The sequence below is a fragment of the Hyalella azteca genome, unplaced genomic scaffold, assembly GCF_000764305.2.
Source record: "Hyalella azteca isolate HAZT.00-mixed unplaced genomic scaffold, Hazt_2.0.2 contig8626, whole genome shotgun sequence".
NCBI lineage: Eukaryota > Metazoa > Arthropoda > Malacostraca > Amphipoda > Hyalellidae > Hyalella > Hyalella azteca.
In genome coordinates this window covers 147,081-170,843 of record NW_025938714.1, presented here as the reverse complement: position 1 = coordinate 170,843, position 23,763 = coordinate 147,081, and the positions used below count along the sequence as shown (strand labels likewise).

The 23,763-nt window shown below is 37.5% G+C and overlaps 2 protein-coding genes and 1 long non-coding RNA gene across 3 annotated transcripts in view; 2 read left to right on the top strand and 1 right to left on the bottom strand.

The window, feature by feature from the left end:
* Positions 1–951: 951 nt before the first annotated feature.
* Positions 952–6,562, top strand: LOC125178289 (the record flags this gene model as incomplete). Its single annotated transcript, XM_047881697.1, is given in 6 exon segments — positions 952–1,385; positions 2,087–2,182; positions 3,195–3,318; positions 4,458–4,610; positions 4,982–5,191; positions 5,976–6,562. Coding segments are annotated over 5 exon segments (768 nt in total). The 3' UTR covers positions 5,107–5,191; positions 5,976–6,562.
* Positions 6,563–9,857: 3,295 nt separating this feature from the next.
* Positions 9,858–10,918, top strand: LOC125178288. The gene is made up of 2 exons (XR_007156843.1): positions 9,858–10,644; positions 10,701–10,918. It is a non-coding gene; the product is annotated as an uncharacterized LOC125178288 (long non-coding RNA).
* A 5,648-nt stretch (positions 10,919–16,566) lies between these two features.
* LOC108677127 (potassium/sodium hyperpolarization-activated cyclic nucleotide-gated channel 1) overlaps positions 16,567–23,763 on the bottom strand; it is a 112,731-nt gene continuing 105,534 nt past the window's right edge. Inside the window, exons 8-11 of the mRNA XM_047881695.1 lie at positions 22,416–23,160; positions 21,270–21,460; positions 17,391–17,618; positions 16,567–17,139 (exon numbers count right to left, since the gene is read on the bottom strand). Of these exons, the coding sequence (XP_047737651.1) occupies positions 16,874–17,139; positions 17,391–17,618; positions 21,270–21,460; positions 22,416–23,160 (1,430 nt within the window). The 3' untranslated portion in view covers positions 16,567–16,873. The remainder of the gene's footprint in view (positions 17,140–17,390; positions 17,619–21,269; positions 21,461–22,415; positions 23,161–23,763) is intronic.

Here is a 23,763-nt window from a genome sequence, read left to right as displayed (position 1 = left end):
TATCATAATACAGCCATCACTGTATTATCATAATACAGCCATCACTGTATTATCATAATACAGCCATCACTGTATTATCATAATACAGACATCACTGTATTATCATAGTACAGCCATCACTGTATTATCATAATACAGCCATCACTGTATTATCATAATACAGCCATCGCTGTATTATCATAATACAGCCATCGCTGTATTATCATAATACAGTCACCACTGTATTATCATAATACAGCCATCACTGTACATCATAATACAGCCATCACTGTATTATCTCCATCACTGTATTATATTGTCATAATACAGCCATCATTGTATTATCATATTACAGCCATCACTGTATTATCATAATACAGCCATCACTGTATTATCATAATACAGCCATCACTGTATTATGACGTCGTGACACCATAACCTCGTCACAGCTTTGTGTTGGCTGTGTTGTGAAGCAAGCTTCTTATACAAGCAACACTTTGTGATGAATGTGGAAATGAATAGATTCAAATATAATATACCTATTGTATATAATAATAATAATATTATATTATTATATATACTTATAATATACTTAAATACTCTGCTTTTCTAAATTGTGCGGCATTTTCACTTTGATACAATATCTGTTTCACCATTTTGAAATACGCCATGTTGCCGCAGTCTGCCTGTGGGTAACACTTGCTTGGTACTATTCTTCTATTGTAATACCAACATGATTACTATTTACGATATCAGGTGAATAATTCAGGGAAATAAAGTGCATGAGAGAGTTTTAAACGACCTCTGATGAATAATCCATGCACGCTAAATGTATGGGAGAATTGTACACGATCTACAGTGAACAATTCATGTATGTGAATTTATTAATATATGAATTAATAATTCATATATGCCAAATTATTTATTTATTAAAGTCAATTTTTTCATTTATATGTTCAGGGACTGGTCTAGAGGACGTGAAGGTGGTGCTGGAAAGCTGCTGGTTCGAGCCGCTGCTGGAAGACACATCGCAGCACTCCAGGACCACAATCCCACACCCTGTGGTACCACCTTCATCTTCTAGCGGGCCTCACTCTTTCGGGACCTCACCATCTCCCACTGCGGCATCACAATCCATGTTCACTACCCCACAACTGATGCCAACAGAGTCACAATCGCTTCTCACGGAGTCACAATATAATAAGAGTATTTCATCATCGTCCATCGCTGTGTCCCAATCAACCACATCAAAGATGGACGGACCGCGCAAATCTAAGAACAAAGGAAAAAGTTTCGGACAGAAAATGCGGACGGAAAGTTCCGCTCGTGTCGAGATCGTCCGGAAATCGTGCGCCGCCATCCCGTCTGTTACTGTCAACCCTGTCACCGCGAGCTTCACATTCACCGTAAGTATGGTGTGACATGCTCACTATAATATAGTATAAATATTTTATGATTTAATAAAATATTTCATATATAATATTTTTTTATTAATATAGATAATAATAATAATACATTGTTTTATTGTTCAGTTTTTAAAATAAATCCGTGGTGAATTTAACTAATCTAATTCAAGATGTCATTCAATATGTTATGTATGATGGAACTCTCTCCATCGTACTTTCTGATTTACTAACATGACTCGAGAAGAAAGGAACAACTAATATCAACACAAATAATAATAATAATATAACATAATAACATCTTATAATAATATTAATAATAATATAATAATAACTAATAAGGCTCTCGTTTACCAGTTATATTACACGATCATTAGTGAATTCCAACTAATAAGCGCTCCCTAACAAGCCTAACCTACCACTTCATAATCATATACCAGTATTATCACGTCATTATTAAATTATTCTCAAGTTATCAACACATTTCAACTTATATAAACATCATTTATCATATGTTTTGTTCGACAATAAAGCTATTATTAAATTATTCTCAAATTATCAACACATTTCAACTTATATAAACATCATTTATCATATGTTTTGTTCGATAATAAAGTTATTATTAAATTATTCTCCAGTTATCAGCATATTTCAACTTATTTGTAATTTATTATCATATGTTTTATTATTTATTTCGTGTACAGGTGGGCAGCGAGCTAGCGGACGCGTGGCGGTGGACGCTACAGTGCACCGTGGGTGTGTGTGCTGCGGGGGCGCTGCCCCAGCCCGCCCTCAGCAAGGTGGGCGGTGGTCTTCTTAATGAGCGTTATATTAATAATATGGTCTACTTAACTTAATCATTAAGAGGCTCATTAGTGAGTTTTATTTTTAATAAATATAATGGTAAGCATTTGTTACTACACCTTAACAACAGTCCGTAATGGCGCCTATAACATATAACACATTTGGGCGCTCATAACATATAACATATTGGTACCCAAAACATATAACATATTGGCGCTTATAACATATAACATATTGGTGCCCAAAACATATAACATATTGGCGCTATAACATATAACATATTGGTGCATAAAACATATGACATATTGGCGCTCATAACAGTTAACATAATGGTGCCCAAAACATACAACATATTGGTGCCTAAAACGTGTAACATATTGGCGCACAAAACATATAACATATTGGCGCTATAACATATAACATATTGGTGCCTCAAACATATAACATATTGGCGCATAAAACATATAACATATTGGCGCTTATAACATATAACATATTGGTGCCCAAAAAATATAACATATTGGTGCCCAAAACATATAACATATTGGCGCTTATAACATATAACATATTGGTGCCCAAAACATATTACATATTGGCGCATAAAACATATAACATATTGGTGCCTAAATCATATAACATATTGACGCTTATAACATATAACATAATGGTGCCCATAACGTATAACATATTTGCACCTATAACATTCATCTGAGGGACTGTACCAACAATCATGAAGTTACATTAGTGCACGTAATATTCAAGTAAGATTCTATAGTAATAATCATGCTGCGTAAAAATACAAATGCATTGTTTTTTGCGATGTCTAGAACTGCGTCCGGCCAAATTTGGCCTATTCAACGCTGACACCGCTATAACTGTCATTATAACTGATACTATAACTGATGTTTCCACTAATACTATTTTTAATAATATATATAATACTATGAATAATGCTATTTATAATGCTATAAATAATACTATTACTTATAAGTTATAACACCTCGGCAGTGTACGAAACCCTCGCTGTACTGCGACCAGGCTGAGCTGCTGCAGCTCTTCCAGCACCAGCCGACCGCCTCACGCACGCGTACGCTGCACTTCGGCCCTCTGCTCCTACAGCCGCCCAACTTAGGTGGAGTATAGTATATAGTGTATGGTATATATAATATATAGTATATTCTTTATTCTTTCACACACAGAAGCAACACAGCACGACTCAATAGAAAGAGATAATAAACATGCTATTTGGAAATAAAAGCATCGAGGTGAAAGGCCTATACAAGCTATAAAAAAGCTTCGCAGGCGTAATAGGTGACGAGGATGAACATAATAGTGGCAACAAGTACAACAAAAATTAATACAAATATTACATTCTAAAGGAAAGGCAGTACATAAGTAAATTGTCACAAGAAAAAAAAAACGATATGATAAACAACGTTAAATTAATATTGAGCAAGAATATGATCACGAAATTTTGTCTATAAAATGGATTTAGAACAGTTTATTCTGTTATCATCAGGCAGTTCATTAAAATGTTTTACACAATTAAAAACAGTACCATTTTTCTCTATTTCTAAACGGACCGGTGGGAGGTTGAGACGAACGCCTCTGGTATCATGGAAATGATGAGGAACAAGAGGAGCAAAAAAACTTTCAAAAAGACGCTGATCATGAAAAAGTGCCCTATTCATAAACTGTAAAAGCTTAAATTTATACATATCGTCGAATTTCAGGATTTTTGACTGTCTATATAATTCATTAGTATGAATCAATGGCACAGTATAGTATATAATATATAGTAGAATTTAGCTTCCGGGCCACCTTGCCGATTTGTCCAGAACTGTGACAGGTGGGATTGAACCCACAACTCACAGCTTCGTTCTTGGTACGCTGAACTTTAACCCCACAGACAGCACATTTTATTGCTAAATAAGCGGCAAGATAAATTGCGTGGCAGGAAAATTTTATTGTACCTGAAGTGGCATGCTGTAAGGTTCGCGACTTAATTACCTGAGTTTATTTAAATAAGGTGGCCATGTTTTTAAACGTTAAAATTTATGGATCTGGGTGTTTCTTTAATGTCACCTTGATAGGTTTGATATCAATTGGAAATATTGAGGTTGAATACACTGAGATTGGATATACTGATTTTTTATATTGAGGTTGTTAAAAGGTGAGGTTGTAAAAAGGTGAGGTTGTAAAAAGATGAGGTTGTAAAAAGCTGAGGTTGTAAAGTATTGAAATCCTAAATTATTGAATTTTTTCACTCAGACGCGTCGGTGCGGACGCCGGACGGCAGCTCATCGTCGTCCGTGCTCGTCCTGAAGGGCGTCGCCACGGAGATGGTCTTCGTCATCTCCTTCGTCTCATTCGTCGTCGGCGTCGCCCTCACTTCCTTCCTCTGGTTCCTTCACTCAAAATTCGGTAACAAAAATTATTTATAGTGAATATTTTATACCATATAATGCAATTTAATATGAAAATTATAATATTTAATTAAATATAGTAGTCAGTATCCATCATCCGAGTCGTACAGTTGACTCGTCCAACTACGGAAAGAATTTTTGGTCTCATTCCTGATACAGAATTTTTAATTCTTCTGCAATAGCCATTAAATGAATCCTAATCCCCAGCAAGTATATCAGTTTATATTATCTTTCGTACGAAATAAGTTATCATAATAACTTATCAATAACTTATCACAATTAGTGAAATAAATAATATCATATTCCCGAATTTTGCAAATTTATATTTAATTTTATATTTTAATTTTATATTTCACTAACTTCACATAGGTTGCGCCCGGGGCTGCAAGTCCGGTCTCCAGACCCTCGAGGCCCCCCGTGGGGCCCCGTGTGGTGCCCCCAACAGCGGGGGCTCCACCCCCTCTTCACAAGCCCCCATGACCGTGGGGGGCTGACCGCAGGCCCCCCCGTGGTCGCGTAGGGGCAAGCTCGCCCACGCGCCCCCCCTTGCCCACGCCCCCCACCTCCACGCCTCCGCCGGTTCGCCCTTTAATATTTATACTTATTTTCATCCTTTCCATGTCGTCCTATTCTTACATATCTATTCATGTCATCATATATCCTAGTTGTGAAGAATTTCGTATCGAGACTCTTCGTTGTGGGTAAAACAATTTGACACGAGTGGAGTAGAGTTACATTCCAATGGTTTCTGGCGAAGTCGAAACATTTATTAAAACTAAACACCTAATGACGATATATAAAACATACATATATATATATATAATAATTGTACAAACACAAGTCTGTAAAATAGCCTCGAATACAGTGGCTAGACTTACCAAATTATTGAGGCAAAGCTCGGTTTGTCTTACAAGTAAAAGCTTTCGTCGTACAATGACGGCCTATGCTAATAGCAGCGCCCTAGTAAGTTAGTTACGCGTGCTAGAGAATGGGACGAATCTAAAATTGTATATCAGGTTCACATGAGAAAACCCTTCACACTAGTGTTTATTTGCATCTTAATTTAGTTTTCAAATTCGTTTGGAGGTATGGAAAGTCTTTATTTATGTACGCATCTATCTTTGTTCAACTTATTCTGTGTTATTCACAAGAGCCGAATTAAACTGTGCTGAACTGTTCTTAATTTCATTGTTTTCTCTCGTTATCACATTTATCAAGCCTTTACTATGAATTTTTTCCACACTGAACTCCATCTGAAGCAGGTATTTTCCCAAAACCTTCAAAACCCAATAAAATTCCTCCATAATTTCAGGACTTCTGAGTACCCAAAATCAAAACCCAATTAATTCCTCCATAATTTCAGGACTTCTGAGTACCCCGAAGAGGCTGAGTACCCGGCACAGCCCTCAGAGTACCCAGCACAGCCCTCAGAAGCAGCTGCTGCTGCCACAGTCCCGCCCGCCCTCAGTTGTGAGCGTCGCGTCCTCGGCCGCGCCAGCCCTCAACACGACCCTCGTATGACACGAGCCCGGACCCTCGTCCCTCGACGTCGAGGACGACGTATTTCTCCTGCAGCGCGTCGAGAGTACGTCTGACACCTGCTCGTCGAGTGGTGGCAGCTCGACGACGTCTGAGTCGTAGACGTCGAGAGTACGTCTGACACCTGCTCGTCGAGTGGTGACAGTTTTATTTAACTGCTTTAAAATGAAATCAAACTGTCTGTTATAATTTTTTTTTGTTATTGAGAGGTACGAATAATGTTTGCCCAAGGCTATCGATTTCTGAAGAGATTAAAAATGTGGATGCTTAGTAACATTTGAATTACATATCTTTTGTAAGAAAATTTCTCCTTCGTCCAGCTGGTGTTACGCATTGTAGGAGGCTTAGCCTGCTCTCTAGTTCTTCAGTTGCGCTAAATATTATAATATTATTGTGAATATTATAACATTATACAATATTCACCATATTTACAATATTATATTGTGAATATTGTGATTTTTATGGTGTTTCCGAAGTTACTTACTACGATTAAAACTCGGGTAATTAGAGTAGAAAATAGCCGACACTCTATCTAGTATTAGGATAAAAGATAATGTTGGCACTAACTAGGTAACTAGGGTAACGTGGTAAGAGAGGAAGCTAGTGTTCGGATACTAGTGAAACTAGGTGAGAAATAAAGCTGGACCTCTGATACTAGGATTATTAGGTAAGAAAGGAAGTTGGCTCTTGTATTAGTGTGATTAAATGAAGGATAGAGTTGGCCCTTTTATATTAGGTTATACTAGGGTAACTAGGTAAGGAATAATGTTGACACTCTAATACTAGGATAACTAGGTAAGGAATAGTGTTGACACTCTAACACTAGGGTAACTAGGTAAGTAATAATGCTGACCCTCTAACTAGGTAAGGAATAATGTAGACACTCTAACTCTAGGGTAACTAGGTAAGGAATAATGTTGACCCTCTAACACTAGGGTAACTATGTAACTAATAATGTTGACACTCTAACACTAGGGTAACTGATAGGTAATGGTGCCTGGTCACCTGTAGCTGTGCTAATGGTGGCTTTCGTGTTGCTTATATGTAGTTCGCGTGCGCTGGTTTCGAACGCATGAAGGTCCTGTGGAATTATTCGAAATAGAAAAAAACAGTGATAAATTCGCTCGTATTATTGTTAATACATCTCGAAACTTTTCTCCTTAATTATTATTTATCTTGTAGCCTCGCTGAGCAATTTTCAGAACCAGAATTATGGATTTATATATCAAAAATTTTTCGCTATATCATTCCGTAAATAATATAACTTTGGAGCATTTGACTCAATCGTAAATAAGATGCGTCATGTCGCTCAGAATTTTTCTGACAGACAATTCGAGTTTAAATCATGTGTCTGAATGAGAACGCTTAGCGTATATCCAGTGCCTGAATTCGGCAGCGGCAATGCTTTGTTCTTTGCAATTATTGCATTTAACACCTGACATGCGAAAACCTTTATGTTATAAAACACTTCGAAGGGGACTATATGTACTATATGGACTATAAGATTTCGCATTTTTAGGAGCATTGTTCCTGAGCGCCCCACCACCGAGCTCGCGGTGTCTGACTGCAGGTCTCAGTTGTGGGGTTAAGTTATTATGTCGAAAGCTGAAGCGCAAATAAATACGTTGATATAAAACTAACTAACGATGTTATAAAAGAAAAGAAAAAGAAATTCATTGTTAAAAGTATCAAAAAGATTGTCACAATGTTAGATAACGGTAAACAGAAAATAATAAGGTTATATAATGTCACAAATAAAGTCTTTATGTGACACAATGCTGGAAAGAAAAGAACCAAGTATTATATCAGGTGTCGAAAAAACACCAAGTTTATATAATGTTAAAAATATAACCTCAATATTATGTAATATCGAAATGAAAATCTCAATGCTATGAATTTCCGAAAGAAAATCATAACTTTGTTTCATTTCGAAAAGAAAATTTTCATATTAGATGACGTGTAGAAGAAATTTGTTAATATAATACATAAATGTAGCTGGAAATCGATACAGTCGTCTTAACTTGCCTCTCTGTCACACTGCCGTCCACTTCACACGGTATGCCGGCCTTCTTCTCCTCAATGTTTATCTGTCTTCACCATGATATTTATGTTCCTTTCTCTCTAATATACATTGTTTTCACCCCAATTTCCTCACATTAACTCAGGAATGTCAGTGTACATGCTAGTTCTGATGTTCAAAGATACCGTACTAACTGCACTGCAGTCAAGTGCAGTTACTGCAGTAACTGCTTGGTTGCAGTCACTGCAGGTTCCTCTACTGCATTTAGTGAGATAATTAGAAGGTTGTAGATCTAATGCTAGTGAGCATAAGAGCGACTAGTTAGAACTAATTCGTTCAGCTTTTAATTAGAATTAAAGCGACTACTTATAGAACTTAGTCAATCTAATTCGAATAAGTATTCGAGTGACTAGTTAGAACTATATTATTCTAATCCTAATTAGATTTATAGCGGCTAGATATAAGTAAGTCATTCTAATTCCGATGAGAATTAGAACGACTCCGTCCCACGACAGTGGAATGTAGCCAGCCTCTCATTGCACTTCCTATATAATAAGTAATCTTATGTACATTTTTTCATTCAAACGCTTCATGTATTCGCGATTCTAGAACAGAATGCTCTAGGCCTGTTGTTTTCGTGGAATTAGAGCTGCCTTTAGAATATTTTTAACATGTTTGCTTATTGGAACACGATGCGTGGAATGGTACGAGGTTCTTTTGTGAACGAATCAAGGTCCGTACGAATCAAGGTCCGTACGAATCAAGGTCCGTACGAATCAAGGGCCGTACGAATCAAGAGCCGCGCTATCAGAAAAAGTTTAAAATTCGTAACTCCGTCAGCCAATCACAGACGGTACCTCAAGTGAGACCCTCCAATTACAGACAAGAATTTTTCCGTTTGGTGTACTTTTGCTGCTACCTGTTTTTAAATAAATTTTGGTTGTACGGATTTTTTAAAAAATGGTATCTAAAGGAGAGTCTATGGTTGTCGGGCAGTGGTAATTAAAATAATTGTTATCATGTCTCATAATTTTGACTATATATGGAGAGGAGAGTTAATGGATGTTGGAGCGGTGGAAGAAATTGCTTTGAAGATTTCAATGGATCCACGATAGCATTTGTTATGATGTAAGTTTTTGTGAACAGGTCCTGCCGTGTTAGTGAAGGCTGTGAATGAAGCGATGTATGGATGTGTTAAGGATAGTTTATTACAGTCCATAATGAAAAGAAGATAAGTGAATGTGATTTACTAGGTAAAGAATTTTACTGGCGACAGATTGTATTTAATGTCATCAATATAATTGGTTGCTATAGGACTTACTTTGAAATTAAGTATTTATGTGATAGGATTTTCATCTCTTTAGAATGTTAAAAGAATAGACGATGATGCGAGACGATGAGTTACAGACGTTGGTGACGTAAAATTTGTAAATTCAGACTATATACGTGTACTTAATATTAGATTCCTATGTGTAAATATGCTAGAAAGATAGCCCGCCTATATGTAAATTGTACAGCAAATGTCTCATCAGAATTATATAGGAATTTTGTCGTTGCACGTGAAAGTATATAGGATCTGTTGTTAACTTAGAGGAAAACGAAAAAGAACTTAATTCGAGAAAGAGAAATTTATTAAATATGAAGAAATATGTTGATTCGTTGCCGTCAATGAAAAACTTTAAATTTTAAGTGTTCTTAATGGAATTGAATTAAAATCTAAATTTTAAGAAATAATGTAGAAAGGACAAGAACCTCTGCGAGGAAATTTATAGGAATGAAAACCATTTCTCGATTTGAAAAGGGAAATTTCGGCTAATGGTGACCTGTTATTAAAATGTTAAACTTCTTCCTGCCTATATACTTGGTAATTATATTGTTTAGATAGCCGAACTTCAATAGGACTCATAGAGCTTTCTTCTGCAACTCTTAAATACGCCAATTTTATTAAGATATTCGGTTATTAAAGAAAAACTGTCAATTGTTTTGGTTGCTCTGACCTCGAGACTGACGAGAGACATAATTATGCGGCATGCTCTCTGAACGGTTAATTTTCAGATATGTTTTAATAATGTTGGTTATATATATATTTGTCTAGACCAGAAGAGAATTTATTAAAGCAAACCTTGCAAGGTTACTTTTATTTAATTTTTAGTTACTAATCTTCACGAAAATTAGTTTATTACTAATTTTTGCAACAATCTTTACCCAACTGATCGTGTCAGGTAACTGGTAACCAATTGACCGTGTCAGGTAACTGGTAACCAACTGACAGTGTCAGGTAACTGGTAACCAACTGACCGTTTCAGGTAACTGGTAACCAACTGACCGTTTCAGGTAACTGGTAACCAACTGACCGTGTCAGGTAACTGGTAACCAACTGACCGTGTCAGGTAACTGGTAACAACTGACTGTGTCAGGTAACTGGTAATCAACTGACCGTGTCAAGTAACCGGTAACCAACTGACTGTGTCAGGTAACTGGTAAACAACTGACCGTGTCAAGTAACCGGTAACCAACTGACTGTGTCAGGTAACTATTGGTATTAATAATATGTTAATATTTTGATATTATGTTGTCTGAAATAATTTGTAAATACGCACCGTAGGCAATGTAGCAACCATATATATATATATAAGATATTATATATTAACTAGTATTCTAATTACACCAAAAATATATGGATGTGTAGATGTGGTGAATAGCATTTATTTGATTAGGATAAAGAAAGAATATATATTTATCGCCTGTTTTATTGTTTATTTCAAAACTTTCATAGCACGGCGTGCACGCCATGTAACGGACTACATAATGGACATAACCTACATCACTGCTTGCCATCATCACCATGCATGGACATAACCTACTACATCGCTGCCTGCTATCATCACCATGCATGGACATAACCTACATCGCTGCCTACCTTCATCACCATGCATGGACATAACCTACTACATCGCTGCTTGCCATCATCACCATGCATGGACATAACCTACATCGCTGCCTACCATCATCACCATGCATGGACATAACCTACATCGCTGCTTGCCGTCATAACCATGCATGGACATAACCAACATCGCTGCTGGTCATCATCACCATGCATGGACATAACTTACATCGCTGCTCGCCATCATCACCATGCATGGACATAACCTACATCGNGTCATGATAACTTATCATGTGTGTCATGATAACTTATCATGTGTGTCATGATAACTTATCATGTGTGTCATGATAACTTATCATGTGTGTCATGATAACTTATCATGTGTGTCATGATAACTTATCATGTGTGTCATGATAACTTATCATGTGTGTCATGATAACTTATCATGTGTGTCATGATAACTTATCATGTGTGTCATGATAACTTATCATGTGTGTCATGATAACTTATCATGTGTGTCATGATAACTTATCATGTGTGTCATGATAACTTATCATGTGTGTCATGATAACTTATCATGTGTGTCATGATAACTTATCATGTGTGTCATGATAACTTATCATGTGTGTCATGATAACTTATCATGTGTGTCATGATAACTTATCATGTGTGTCATGATAACTTATCATGTGTGTCATGATAACTTATCATGTGTGTCATGATAACTTATCATGTGTGTCATGATAACTTATCATGTGTGTCATGATAACTTATCATGTGTGTCATGATAACTTATCATGTGTGTCATGATAACTTATCATGTGTGTCATGATAACTTATCATGTGTGTCATGATAACTTATCATGTGTGTCATGATAACTTATCATGTGTGTCATGATAACTTATCATGTGTGTCATGATAACTTATCATGTGTGTCATGATAACTTATCATGTGTGTCATGATAACTTATCATGTGTGTCATGATAACTTATCATGTGTGTCATGATAACTTATCATGTGTGTCATGATAACTTATCATGTGTGTCATGATAACTTATCATGTGTGTCATGATAACTTATCATGTGTGTCATGATAACTTATCATGTGTGTCATGATAACTTATCATGTGTGTCATGATAACTTATCATGTGTGTCATGATAACCTGTCTCTTATACACATCTAGATGTGTATAAGAGACAGACCCTACACTGACCGTCCAATTCATGCCAATTCTGCGTAACATTACGAACTAAAAAACCCTACACTGGCCGTCAAATTCCAGCCACTTCTGCGTAACATTACGAACTAAAAACCCTACACTGGCCGTCCAATTCCAGCCATTTCTGCGTAACATTACGAACTAAAAAACCCTACACTGGCCGTCAAATTCCAGCCACTTCTGCGTAACATTACGAACTAAAAAACACTACACTGGCCGTCCAATTCCAGCCACTTCTGCGTAACATTACGGACTAAAAAACCATTTGCTGGCCGTTTAATTTAATACAGATGGTATGATGGAAATCGTTTTTATCATGACTCGTCCTAGTTTTGATTCCGTCGAAAAAATTATTGTCGTTTGGTTTGCCGTTTTTCCCATGAAAAAGAAACAATTCACACAAAGTTACGACTATATTTTCTAGTCATTTGTAATTTTATTACGTGGGTAAATGTAGTAATAGCTTCGCAATAACTTTCAAAATTAATTGCCCTTTACAAATCCCGTTCACCGTAAAAACGAGGCTCCATTCCTGAGCTTTGGTGAGGCTTTAGAGCTGAATAGTAGCAATGGACAGTGAAAATAGCGGAGGCATAATAGGAAATTCCAGTGAAAGAAACCAGGTAGAAAGGCAGACGGAAAGTAAGGGCAATAAGAAAACTGCATGGTGCAGTCGGCAGAAGGGGATAAAAATGACCGAAAACAAGGAAGAGAAGAAGAAGAAAACCGTGGAAAAATTCTTACAAAAAGTAGGATTGAGAACACGGTAAGGAAATAAAGCTCACAAGGCAGAAAGAAGTTAATCGTCAGTAAAAAAAATTAGAGAGATAGAGGAGGAGAAAATAGCTTAGAAGCACGTCGAGAATGCAGAAGAGAATAAAAGGGAATGAGAAAAAACTGTGAAAAGGCAGTAAGGGTCAAAACGGCAGTAAGATCAATTCGCAGAGCAGCAGCAATGGATAAAACGGCAGCAAGATCAATTCGCAGAGCAGCAGCAATGGATAAAACGGCAGCAAGATCAATTAGCAGAGCAGCAGCAATGGATAAAACGGCAGTAAGATCAATTCGCAGAGCAGCAGCAATGGATAAAACGGCAGTAAGATCAATTAGCAGAGCAGCAGCAATGGATAAAACGGCAGCAAGATCAATTAGCAGAGCAGCAGCAATGGATAAAACGGCAGCAAGATCAATTAGCAGAGCAGCAGCAATGGATAAAACGGCAGTAAGGAAGAACTTAGAGATTGCAGAAAGTGTGCAAATGTTAATGTGAAAAAATATAACTCAGTACTCACAGCAGTGAGTGACAGAGAGCACATTTTCTCGTCGACGAAAACTTGAGGTCACGGACGGACAGACAGACAGAAAGACAGACTGTCGAGCACAATAGTGCATTTTATCCATAAATGAGAAAATACGGTAGAAACAGGTGCGGAATGAACGAAATGCACACGCAATGCGCAGCTGGTAAGGCAATCATCACATAATGTGAGATCGCCAGATTCTAGCAACCTGCAATGCTCGGACGATTCTATGTTCATATGTTACGTAAGTCGTGAGTTGAACGATAATTATCAGCATTATGAAGATTATCAGTCAAACGATAATCGTCACTGATACGATAATCGTAAGTCCTACGACAATCATCAATCCAACGAAGTTCATTAGCTCTACGATGATCGTACGAGTCATGCTTCATTCATATCGTCGTATATTTTTCTGCCGCAGGTCTGATAGTTAATTTATATTTTACTCGTAGGAAATAATTATTATCTTCACTTATCATCTCTTCTCGTCAATTATCGTCACTTATCATCACCCATTGTCACTTATCATCACCTAATATCATTTATCCTCAAATATCGTCATTTATTGTCGAGGTGTCATTATTAAGAATTACAGCGCATTATTTTACTGTAAACTTGTAACTCTAATGCAAACTTAGAGTGAGTAAAGTTATCATGTGTGTCATGATAACCTATCATGCGTGTCTGTGTCATGATAACTTATCATGTGTGTCATGATAACTTATCATGTGTGTCATGATAACTTATCATGTGTGCCATGATAACTTATCATGTGAGTCATGATAACTTATCATGTGAGTCATGATAACTTATCATGTGTGCCATGATAACTTATAATGTGTGTCATGATAAGTTATGATGGTCCAGCATGATGTTTCACTGCACGGTACAAGCTCGTTGTATTAAATTATATTTCTTATCTGTGGTTATATGTTCAGTAGACGTTCAGTGGTTCTAGAGTATTTTAGAGTATTACAATGAATACCTTGTCAAATACTCCTGAATACCGATGAGGACAATGAGTATTACAATGAATACTATATGAAATACTACCAAATACCCCTGTTGGCAATCCCAGTCGTCACCTCTACATCGCTTCATTGCTAGGTAAGCCAAGAGAACGAAGTATAATGCATACAAATAGAGAATAAAGTGCGAAATATAAAGATAAATTAAGATAATGATAATTAGAGAAGAAGCCGAGTGGTAATTAATACGATAATAAATATTATCTGAACTCTAGTCGAGACGAACAATGTACAGAGTACAATATACCAGAGGATGATATGAGCATTGAAACTATTGATAAATCTATAATGGTTAGAAGAAAATTCCGTGCCACAATGACAATGTTCGATTGTTTACAACTGTTAATTAACGCTCACACTATACTTGAAATATACTTCCTTGACATAATTAATATCAATTTATATTAAGTCCATATAAAAATCCAACTAACATCAATCAATAGTTTATCTAACGGTTCCTGTACAACGGTTGTCTATTCTAAAGATATTTAAAAAAGTACATCTTTATAGATTAGAACAGCTTATTGTGAGCTATTTCCATACTAAGTAAATAGATTAAAACAGCTTATCGCAAGCTGTTTCCATTTTAAGCAAAAAGCCCGCATCGTCTCAAGCTTGCAATGTCCACAAGTTTCGTAGAGATAGAAGCTATTTCCCCTCGTATAAGTTACGAGGGGAGATGACACTTAGAAAATTGGATGGTTCACTGTGCAAATCGTGACAAACTTTCTTACCAGCAGCACGAACAAAGAGGCAACTTGATTCACTCAGATGTGGGCTAAACCAGGTCAGGAATGGCCCTCTTTAGACAAAAAATTGATTGCAATTTGGACAAAGTTTCGCAAGTTTATCTGAGTGCGTGTGGGTGGTGGTCATGGATAGAAGAGATAAAGTTTACATAAAAAAGCACATACTTAAAAGTTTGTTTTTTTGCTAACTTGGTCGTCAATGTAATGATGACCATTTTTGCCAACTTGGTCGTCATTTTATGACAATTTTAATGAATATTATATTTTGTTAATTCATTTGAAGTTTTCGATTCCATTCAATTAAGCGTCACTTCTTTTGTTTGCACTTAAATTGTGCTATGACATTAGTTCATTGCCTCAATTGGGGGTGGGGGATTTTTCCTCCGCTGGAAAATTATTTTTTTTTGTTAAATTGCAGTTACAGTGTAACTTGCAGCAGTTAACCGTCACAAAACACTGCTACTAGATTGATATATTGTTGCCTCTAATTTAGGCTTCGTGATAAATTGATTAACTGTTAGTCCCTATATTTTGCTGTTTGGTTTCGTATGCGATTCAACAAAATTTTCGAATTATTTGAAATTATCTACAAAATGTTGTGCACCAATTCATTTCATATTTATTAAATAAAATTTCAGTGCTTTTTGGCAAATTAAGCATAACTTTTTATCTTTTGATTAAAGAAGTTGAAGGTTAGCTTCAAATAGTTGCGCAAGTTTCAAAATTTATCCAATATTTATTGAATATTTCATATTCATTTGATAACAACAAGATGTGAAGGAACAAGAATTTATGACATGATAGCGAATCAGGAAATCATGCACGATGCGAGATTGAACATTTAATCTCTGTTCTAAAATTCCCAGCAGTCGCGCACAGTCTTCCGGTTCGAGGTTATAAAATTATCCTATGTTTATAACAAAATTTTTAAGTGATCTATAAAATGTTTGCGTGTTTGTAACTAATGTCATCTGCCTGCTTGGATCCTGTCCAGCCCCGAGGGTATCCTGCACCTACAAGAGCCGCTGCCAGCGCCGAGGAGGCAATTTTTTGAAGCGTGCAAAGTAACAAAAATGTTCTAGTTTCAAGATAACTAACCCTCATTAAACATGAATTCACATATGATAATTATGAATTTGTTTGTGTAAATTAAGAAAAATATATGACAAATCTTCCGTATGATAATAAAATCTTGAATATTTCAGAATTATTATATCAAATGTTGCTCTGACCCCTACTCTGTGCTGGAAAACGTTCTTGTTAAGGTTCTGCATACGTTATCGTACGTTCTTCTCACTGAGAAACGTTTTTCTTAGTCAGCGTGTGCGAACGTTGCTCTTACTCAACGTGTGCGAACGTTGTTCTTACTCAGCGTGTGTGAACGTTGTTCTAACTCAGCGTGTGCGAACATTGCACTAACTCAGCGTATGCGAACGTTGTTCTAACTCAGTGTGTGCAAACGTTCTAACGACTGCTCAGAGCTGGACGGTCCAAGCAGGCTGCGGTAAACGCTATATGATGGACTCTCTATTGCGTTCGTTCTCGTCTTCGTTGCTGGAGGCGACACTGGAGGTGCCGCAGAGCTGCATTTCTATTTCCTGAAGTCTGTTCTCGACCGCCCACTGCTGGTGGTTCAGCTTGAGGGACATGGTGGCGTTCTCGGCCTCGAGGCCCACCAGACGCTCCCTCAGACGTCGGATCTCCTCCAGTAGGAGGTCTTGAGTCGAGGTCTCCCTGGGCAGCGCGCCGGCGCTGTGCGAGCCTTGAAGTAAAGTGCCTGCAATGCGATATAAATTAAACAATATTTAGTTTAAACGCACCCACCAGGCATCTGAAGTTGAAATAATGTCGCTGCAACATTTTTTCAATGAGATAAACTCGTAATCAACATTGTTTAAGCGTCATTTGTCTAGACTCTAGAGGGTGCGAATGAATAATATTTAAAAATTTGTTTGAAGTTATGCCACTAAATAATATTGAATTTTTTCAAAAGAAGTTTTTCCACTAACTAGAAGTTTTTCTACTAACTTGGTGCAAGAAGTGAGGTGATGGACATCCTGTGGTCGCAGGATGACGGCGCCGTGCAGGGCATCTCGACGTGTATGCCCCCCGGGTGCGGGGGCGGCACTGGTAACGTGTAGGCGATGTGAGCCGTCGCGTAGCTCGGTGACGTGAGGGGCGACATGACGTTGCTGGGTGACGTGATGGTCGATCTTTTGTCCGCACTGTCGTACGACGCCACGCTCGCCGTCGTGCCTGGCAACGGGGGGAATTGGGTTATTGTTTCATTCAGCGATGTCTTTTTAGCGTATTTTCTCATTTATGGAAAAAATGCGCTATTGTACTCGTCATGTCCGTCCGTCTGTCTGTCCGTTCCTAACTTCACGTTTTCGTCGACGAGAAAAAGGCGCTATTGTGCCCGTCATGTCCGTCTATCTGTCCATTTGTCTGTCTGTCTGTCCGTGACTTAAAGTTTTCGTCGACGAGAAAATGCGCTCTCTGTCACTCACTGCAGTGAGTACCGGTACTGAGTTATATTTTTTTCGTGTTATATCTTCACTCTGCGATGATGTTCTTTCATCTCACACCACGATGATTTTCTTTCACATAACATTTATTTGGGGTACAACAAGTACCATCCACGACATTACATGGGAAACATATTATATGTGTGACCCATGAACATGTTACATGTAAAAATGGACACAACTGCTGCAGCGGCGTTCTGCAATGAGTTCAGTTTGCAGGTAAAACGATCTTTATTGTTTTATCGAGAAACTTGAGCCTCGCAGGCAACATAAACGATTCATTCTTACTATGGATGCAGTTCACATCACAGTTCATATCATAAATAACAATTAATTACCAGAAATCAATACCAGTTACTAATAAAATTAGAATAATTCTTCTCGACGTGCGCCAAATTTGTAAATTATTTAAATGATTTTGCAAAGAGTGGAATAGTTTACAGGTTTTTACAGGCATATTAGTCTTGCTTTCACTGTGAAAAATGAATGGGCCATAATTTTCAAATAGTAACAACCTTTCTTATCCAGACTGCAAACAGAGTGCAAACGTAGAATTGATGCGTCCGAAACTGGGTCAGGATGACCCATAAATAGGTGAAAAGTGCGTTGCAATTTGGATAATGACCCGCTCATTTTCCTTAGTGATAGCTGGTCATCTACGTAACACTAAAGGATATTTATTACTTTTAATATTAAGGACGCTGCGGTGAGAGCAAAACTGAACATAACAAGTCGCTACAGTTAGATAAAAAATATTATTTTAAAGTAGTTAAAAAGCTGGACTTGTTGAGGAGGTTTGGTTAAATGACGTTAGCGACTCGTGATCAAAAAATGTTCGCGAAGATGTGGTTGCGGAATTTTTTTTCACTTGTTTCTTATTATAAAGAATAAAGAAATATTATAATATTGGAGAAGACGTTCAATTGAATAAAACACTTTCAACTGCTGATAAAAACGTCAACGCTGAGATTAAGTACTTTTAGATTAAAAGCTTTAGAAACATATTTTGTATGCTTTGTATATAGCAGTTGCTCAGATCATGGCATATGTCATATCACAAACCCAAGTCATATGGTACTCTCAGGGAATTGAGTGGGAACTTGTCCAAATAACGACACAATTAAAGCCATTGTGCGGGTCATATCAAGTGATTTTGGCGCAATGAAACGGCGTATCAGTGCTACTTGCTGGAAGTACGTCACTATTTGGACATTTACCCACACATTTTTTGAATTTACATACATGTCATATTATAGGCAATAAGAGATAGTCAAACGACGAAATATTAAATACCACACAATATTGCTAGCTAATAAGACGCTAAGTAGTTCTAACTAATTACCACACTACCATTGCTAATGAGTACTAACTAAAACGACAAAAAGAAATCATTGAGTGCCGCTACGAACGTGAAAAATCAATAAATTTCTGCTAGTAAACCATGTGCTATTGTGTCTACAATAATTAAAAATTTCGCTAAATACAATAAATATTTTTGATCACTTGATTAAAATCGCAAAAAAAACAATGACACTCCAGAGGAAGATGAGCGCCACGTCGGAAACGGCGCTNTACCAGCTGAGGAAAAATTTTGGAACCAATGTCAAAATTTGAGGAAGCTCTGACAGAAAATATTTAAACTTTTCGAAAGAATCAGAGATGGATTCAACGCAAGTGTATGATATTAATTTAAAATTATATTTATATTAAAAACAGATATTATTTACATGGGAAGAAACAAGTGTAAGTACAAGCAAAGACCTATTGAAGGCCTCGTATGTATTATGCCTGTCTCTTATACACATCTAGATGTGTATAAGAGACCACTATCACTGCATCCACTGACAGATTTCATTATAAAAACTTTATTGGACTAGTGTTGAATTGTGCCTAACCTTTCACAGTCCCAACGTGTTAAATCTGTTCTCGGTAGCTGTTCAGTGACGGTTTGTTTATACTAAACAAGAAGCAAGCGATTCTTTCCACTAAAATAATACTAAATTTTTTTAGTTAAATTTCAACGGTGTCGTAAATTTTGAGAACTCGAGTGCGATAATTATTTTACTTTAATTTCATGGAAATCATTCAGGTTTCGAATATAAATCATCAAGTATTGTTGAATTTACATTAAAAATGTATACAGTGGAGTGAAGTTTTGTTTGAGTTAAACACGATTCTAGATGAAATATTCAGTAAATGAAATAATATTGAATATTCGGCAACACGCCATGGGCCTTTTTCTTCAGCCCCGACACTTCTATTCTATTCAGTTACGCAAACATAAAGAAGACAAAAGCGCAAATGAAGATTCGTAATATTTACAATTTATCTGGATTAATAATATTAATAGAAAGCTTTAGAAGTTAAGGAGGGATTTTAGAGAACAGCGTTGCACGGTTCAAACAGTGATGGAATAGCATTACTTTCAGTGGAACATAAAATCCTACAGTTACTCATAAATGAAGCTTTTTGAGAAAAAACTTTAGCTGATAGAATGAACAAGTATACTTATTTGGGTACAACATATTAACAGTGCAACTCAAATGTAATTTTTTTGGTAGCTACTTACCATATAAAGCACATTAAAAAGAAGATAAAAAGACCACACAACTTTCCCAAATTCACCGTCATGTCGCTCATACGAAATCAAACATATATTGAATAAATAACAAAAACTGGACAATCTCATTAACGAGGGTAGCAAGTTTGTCCTCATCAACGAGGGTAGCAAGTGTTCCCTCATTTACGAGAGTAGCAAGTGTTCCCTCATTAACGAGGGTTGCAAGTATTTCCTCATTAACGAGGGTAGCAAGTGTTCCCTCATTAACGAGGGTAGCAAGTGTTCCCTCATTAACGAGGGTAGCAAGTGTTCCCTCATTAACGAGGGTAGCAAGTGTTTCCTCATTTATGAGGGTAGCAAGTGTTCATTCATTAACGAGGGTAGCAAGTGTTCCCTCATTAACGAGGGTAACGAATATTTACTCTTTAACGAAGGAATATGTGTTTCCTAATTAACGAGGGTTGCAATTGTCCCCTCATTAACGAAGGAATCAAGTATGTGCTAATCAGCAGCTGTAATAATCGTCCTTCATTGATTGTCTGTTAATCAATTTGTCATTCAGAGCTTGACGGCAGAAGTAAACACCAGCAACGGCATCAATAACGATAAAATGGACCAAATCAAAGAACTTATAAATTCAATGAATAATGACAATTCACAACGACGTCCTAATTTAAAATTACTATGATTTTCAGTCTTGGAGCAAGAAACCTGAATAAAAAACTGAGTTCCGATCGAAGTGCTTATTATGAAGCAGAACAAAGCAGCCGTTCTAATATAAAAAAAAACAAGAAAATAAAATGTCCACAAATGTCGCACCTGATCTTGCTGACGAAGGCGGAGGAGGGTGATGAGTGTGGTGGAGGTAGTGGTGGTTCGTGGTGACGGTGTTGCTCTTCTCTTCGTCAGTAGACTGACGAGACGACGTGTCACTCAGGGCAGACTCGAGGGTGTGGCGCTCAGAGTCCAGAGTCTGGTGTGACCGCGAGCCTTCAGCGTCACGTCGGCCGCTGGGAGAAATACATATTTTAATAGATTGTCTACGGATGCATTCATCGTTTTTAATGCTATTCGTGCCTAAAGTACTTAAAGGTCTGGCAACGATAGGTTACGTCTGTAGACTAAGGGTATTAAATAGATAGGCAAAGAGTCATCCGTCTTAATTCGGATGCGTTTATAGTTTTTAATGCTATTCGTACCAGATTTACCTAAAGGTGTGATTACGACAGTTATCTTCATTAGATAAAGGACAAAAATGTACGAGCATAAGGTGATTAGGAAATGATCCCTATCGTTTCTTTTCTAAATTGTCTTTCTATGACGTACAAAACGTACAGCCGAACCTCTTTCAATTGTAATAACATTAAATCTGTTGTGACCGAAATGCTGCAGAGACTAGAGTACCAGCTGAGGAAAAATTTTGGAACCAATGTCAAAATTTGAGGAAGCTCTGACAGAAAATATTTAAACTTTTCGAAAGAATCAGAGATGGATTCAACGCAAGTGTATGATATTAATTTAAAATTATATTTATATTAAAAACAGATATTATTTACATGGGAAGAAACAAGTGTAAGTACAAGCAAAGACCTATTGAAGGCCTCGTATGTATTATGCGTTGGCGCAGCGTCCATCAGTTGAACGGAATCGCGTTCGTGAAGCCAGTAAAGATCAATACAAAAATGTGTTCAACACTAAAATCAGGTAAATGAGTTATGGCCAATAATAACAGAGGGAAATGGGTTTATTTTTCGTAAGGCATATTAGGTGTACACTTGACTCCTGATAGAGGGACAGAACAGGATATTTAACGGTTAGAAAATCACACTATGCCAGAAAATGGTTTTCAACATCGGAAGGAATTTATTATGTCGACTCTAGAATTTGACGACAGACCCACGCCGAGCTTTAACCAAAAGTGGATTCTTGAGAATCATCAAGATTTAAACTTGGAGACCAGCTAACCTGATGGTAGGACTTAGTGCCGGGCTGTACTGTGGGGATTTTCGGAAATCTCTCGCCGGAGACCGCTGGGGAAGCTGAGGCAAGGGAGCCAACGGGGGCGGAAGAATCATTTCCTCCAGACCCACTTTGCCGGACGACTCAACCAGCCCGGGAGTGGAAGCTGATCTACCAACCGCGGCTGCAAGAAGGGTGCAAGTAGGAGCTTGTTTGAAAGAAGGTTCGTGCACTGCCGAAGATAAATGTGCGGTAAGATTGGCACGATGTATGGGCACGGCCGAGAAGGGCACAGAGTGTAAAATTGTTCCTTGGGCAGAGATCAAAGCGTACGGGGAGACATGACACTGCGCTTCTTGCATGACGAACGCGGCTGTTGGATGCTGGCCGGCGGCGAGCGCCCCAGAGGGACTGAGTTGTACGTAGGCATTAGGGCTTTGCATGGGACCTCGAGGCTGCAGGAAAGCGTATGGATTTGGTGAGAGGATCTGCGTAAAAGCAGGCGTATGGTGGAAGTGGTGGCCTGGCGAAGCACCGGAGCGGGGACGGTGAGACTTACTTCTCGCGGTTCGAGCAGGTGGAACAGATGGAAGCATCGGGGAGGAGCATGCAGTCTTTTTGGAATGGTGGAAGACGGTGCTGGAGGAAGGGTTCGTGGACTGGGAGGCAAGAGTATGCATGGGGGAAGGTGTGGGGTTGTTCGATGGTTGGGGGTGATCATGTAGGGTGTTCCGTAGGGAGCGTGTAAGATCTAGCGGAGGAAAGAAAAAAAGGGAAACATCAAACAACGAAAAAACATCGATTTAGGGCAATCATACATTACCTAAGATTTTCAAGGTTAAGTTGAGCGTTCAAAAATACACAAATAAGTAAAAGCATTGATTTCTTAATGCAGATAAGCTTTATTGTAACAGCAATAATACGTATACTCACGCATTACAATAAATCATTCACGAATGCTGGTAAATTGATTAAAATTAACAAATAATGAATGTAAAAATAGCGAAAACAGACAAAATTTTTAATTTGGAAATGTATTTGGTTAATTTTTCTATAATTGATTACATATGTTCTCAGTCACCAAGATCGGCAACAACCTCCCTTATTACTCGATTTTCTAATTGACAAAAATATGCTACATAAATCGTCAATGGATTTGATTAACGAGAGTTCGGTTCAAACACGTATTATCGCAAAAGATTGAGCCCGTATTACCGACGCTTTTTGGACCCGAATCACCTTAACTATTTAAACCTGCATAACCGCAACTGCAATTTGACTCCGCATAATCCCAACTGTTTGAACCCGTATTATTGCAAAAATTTGAACCCATATTGCTGCAACTGTTTGAATC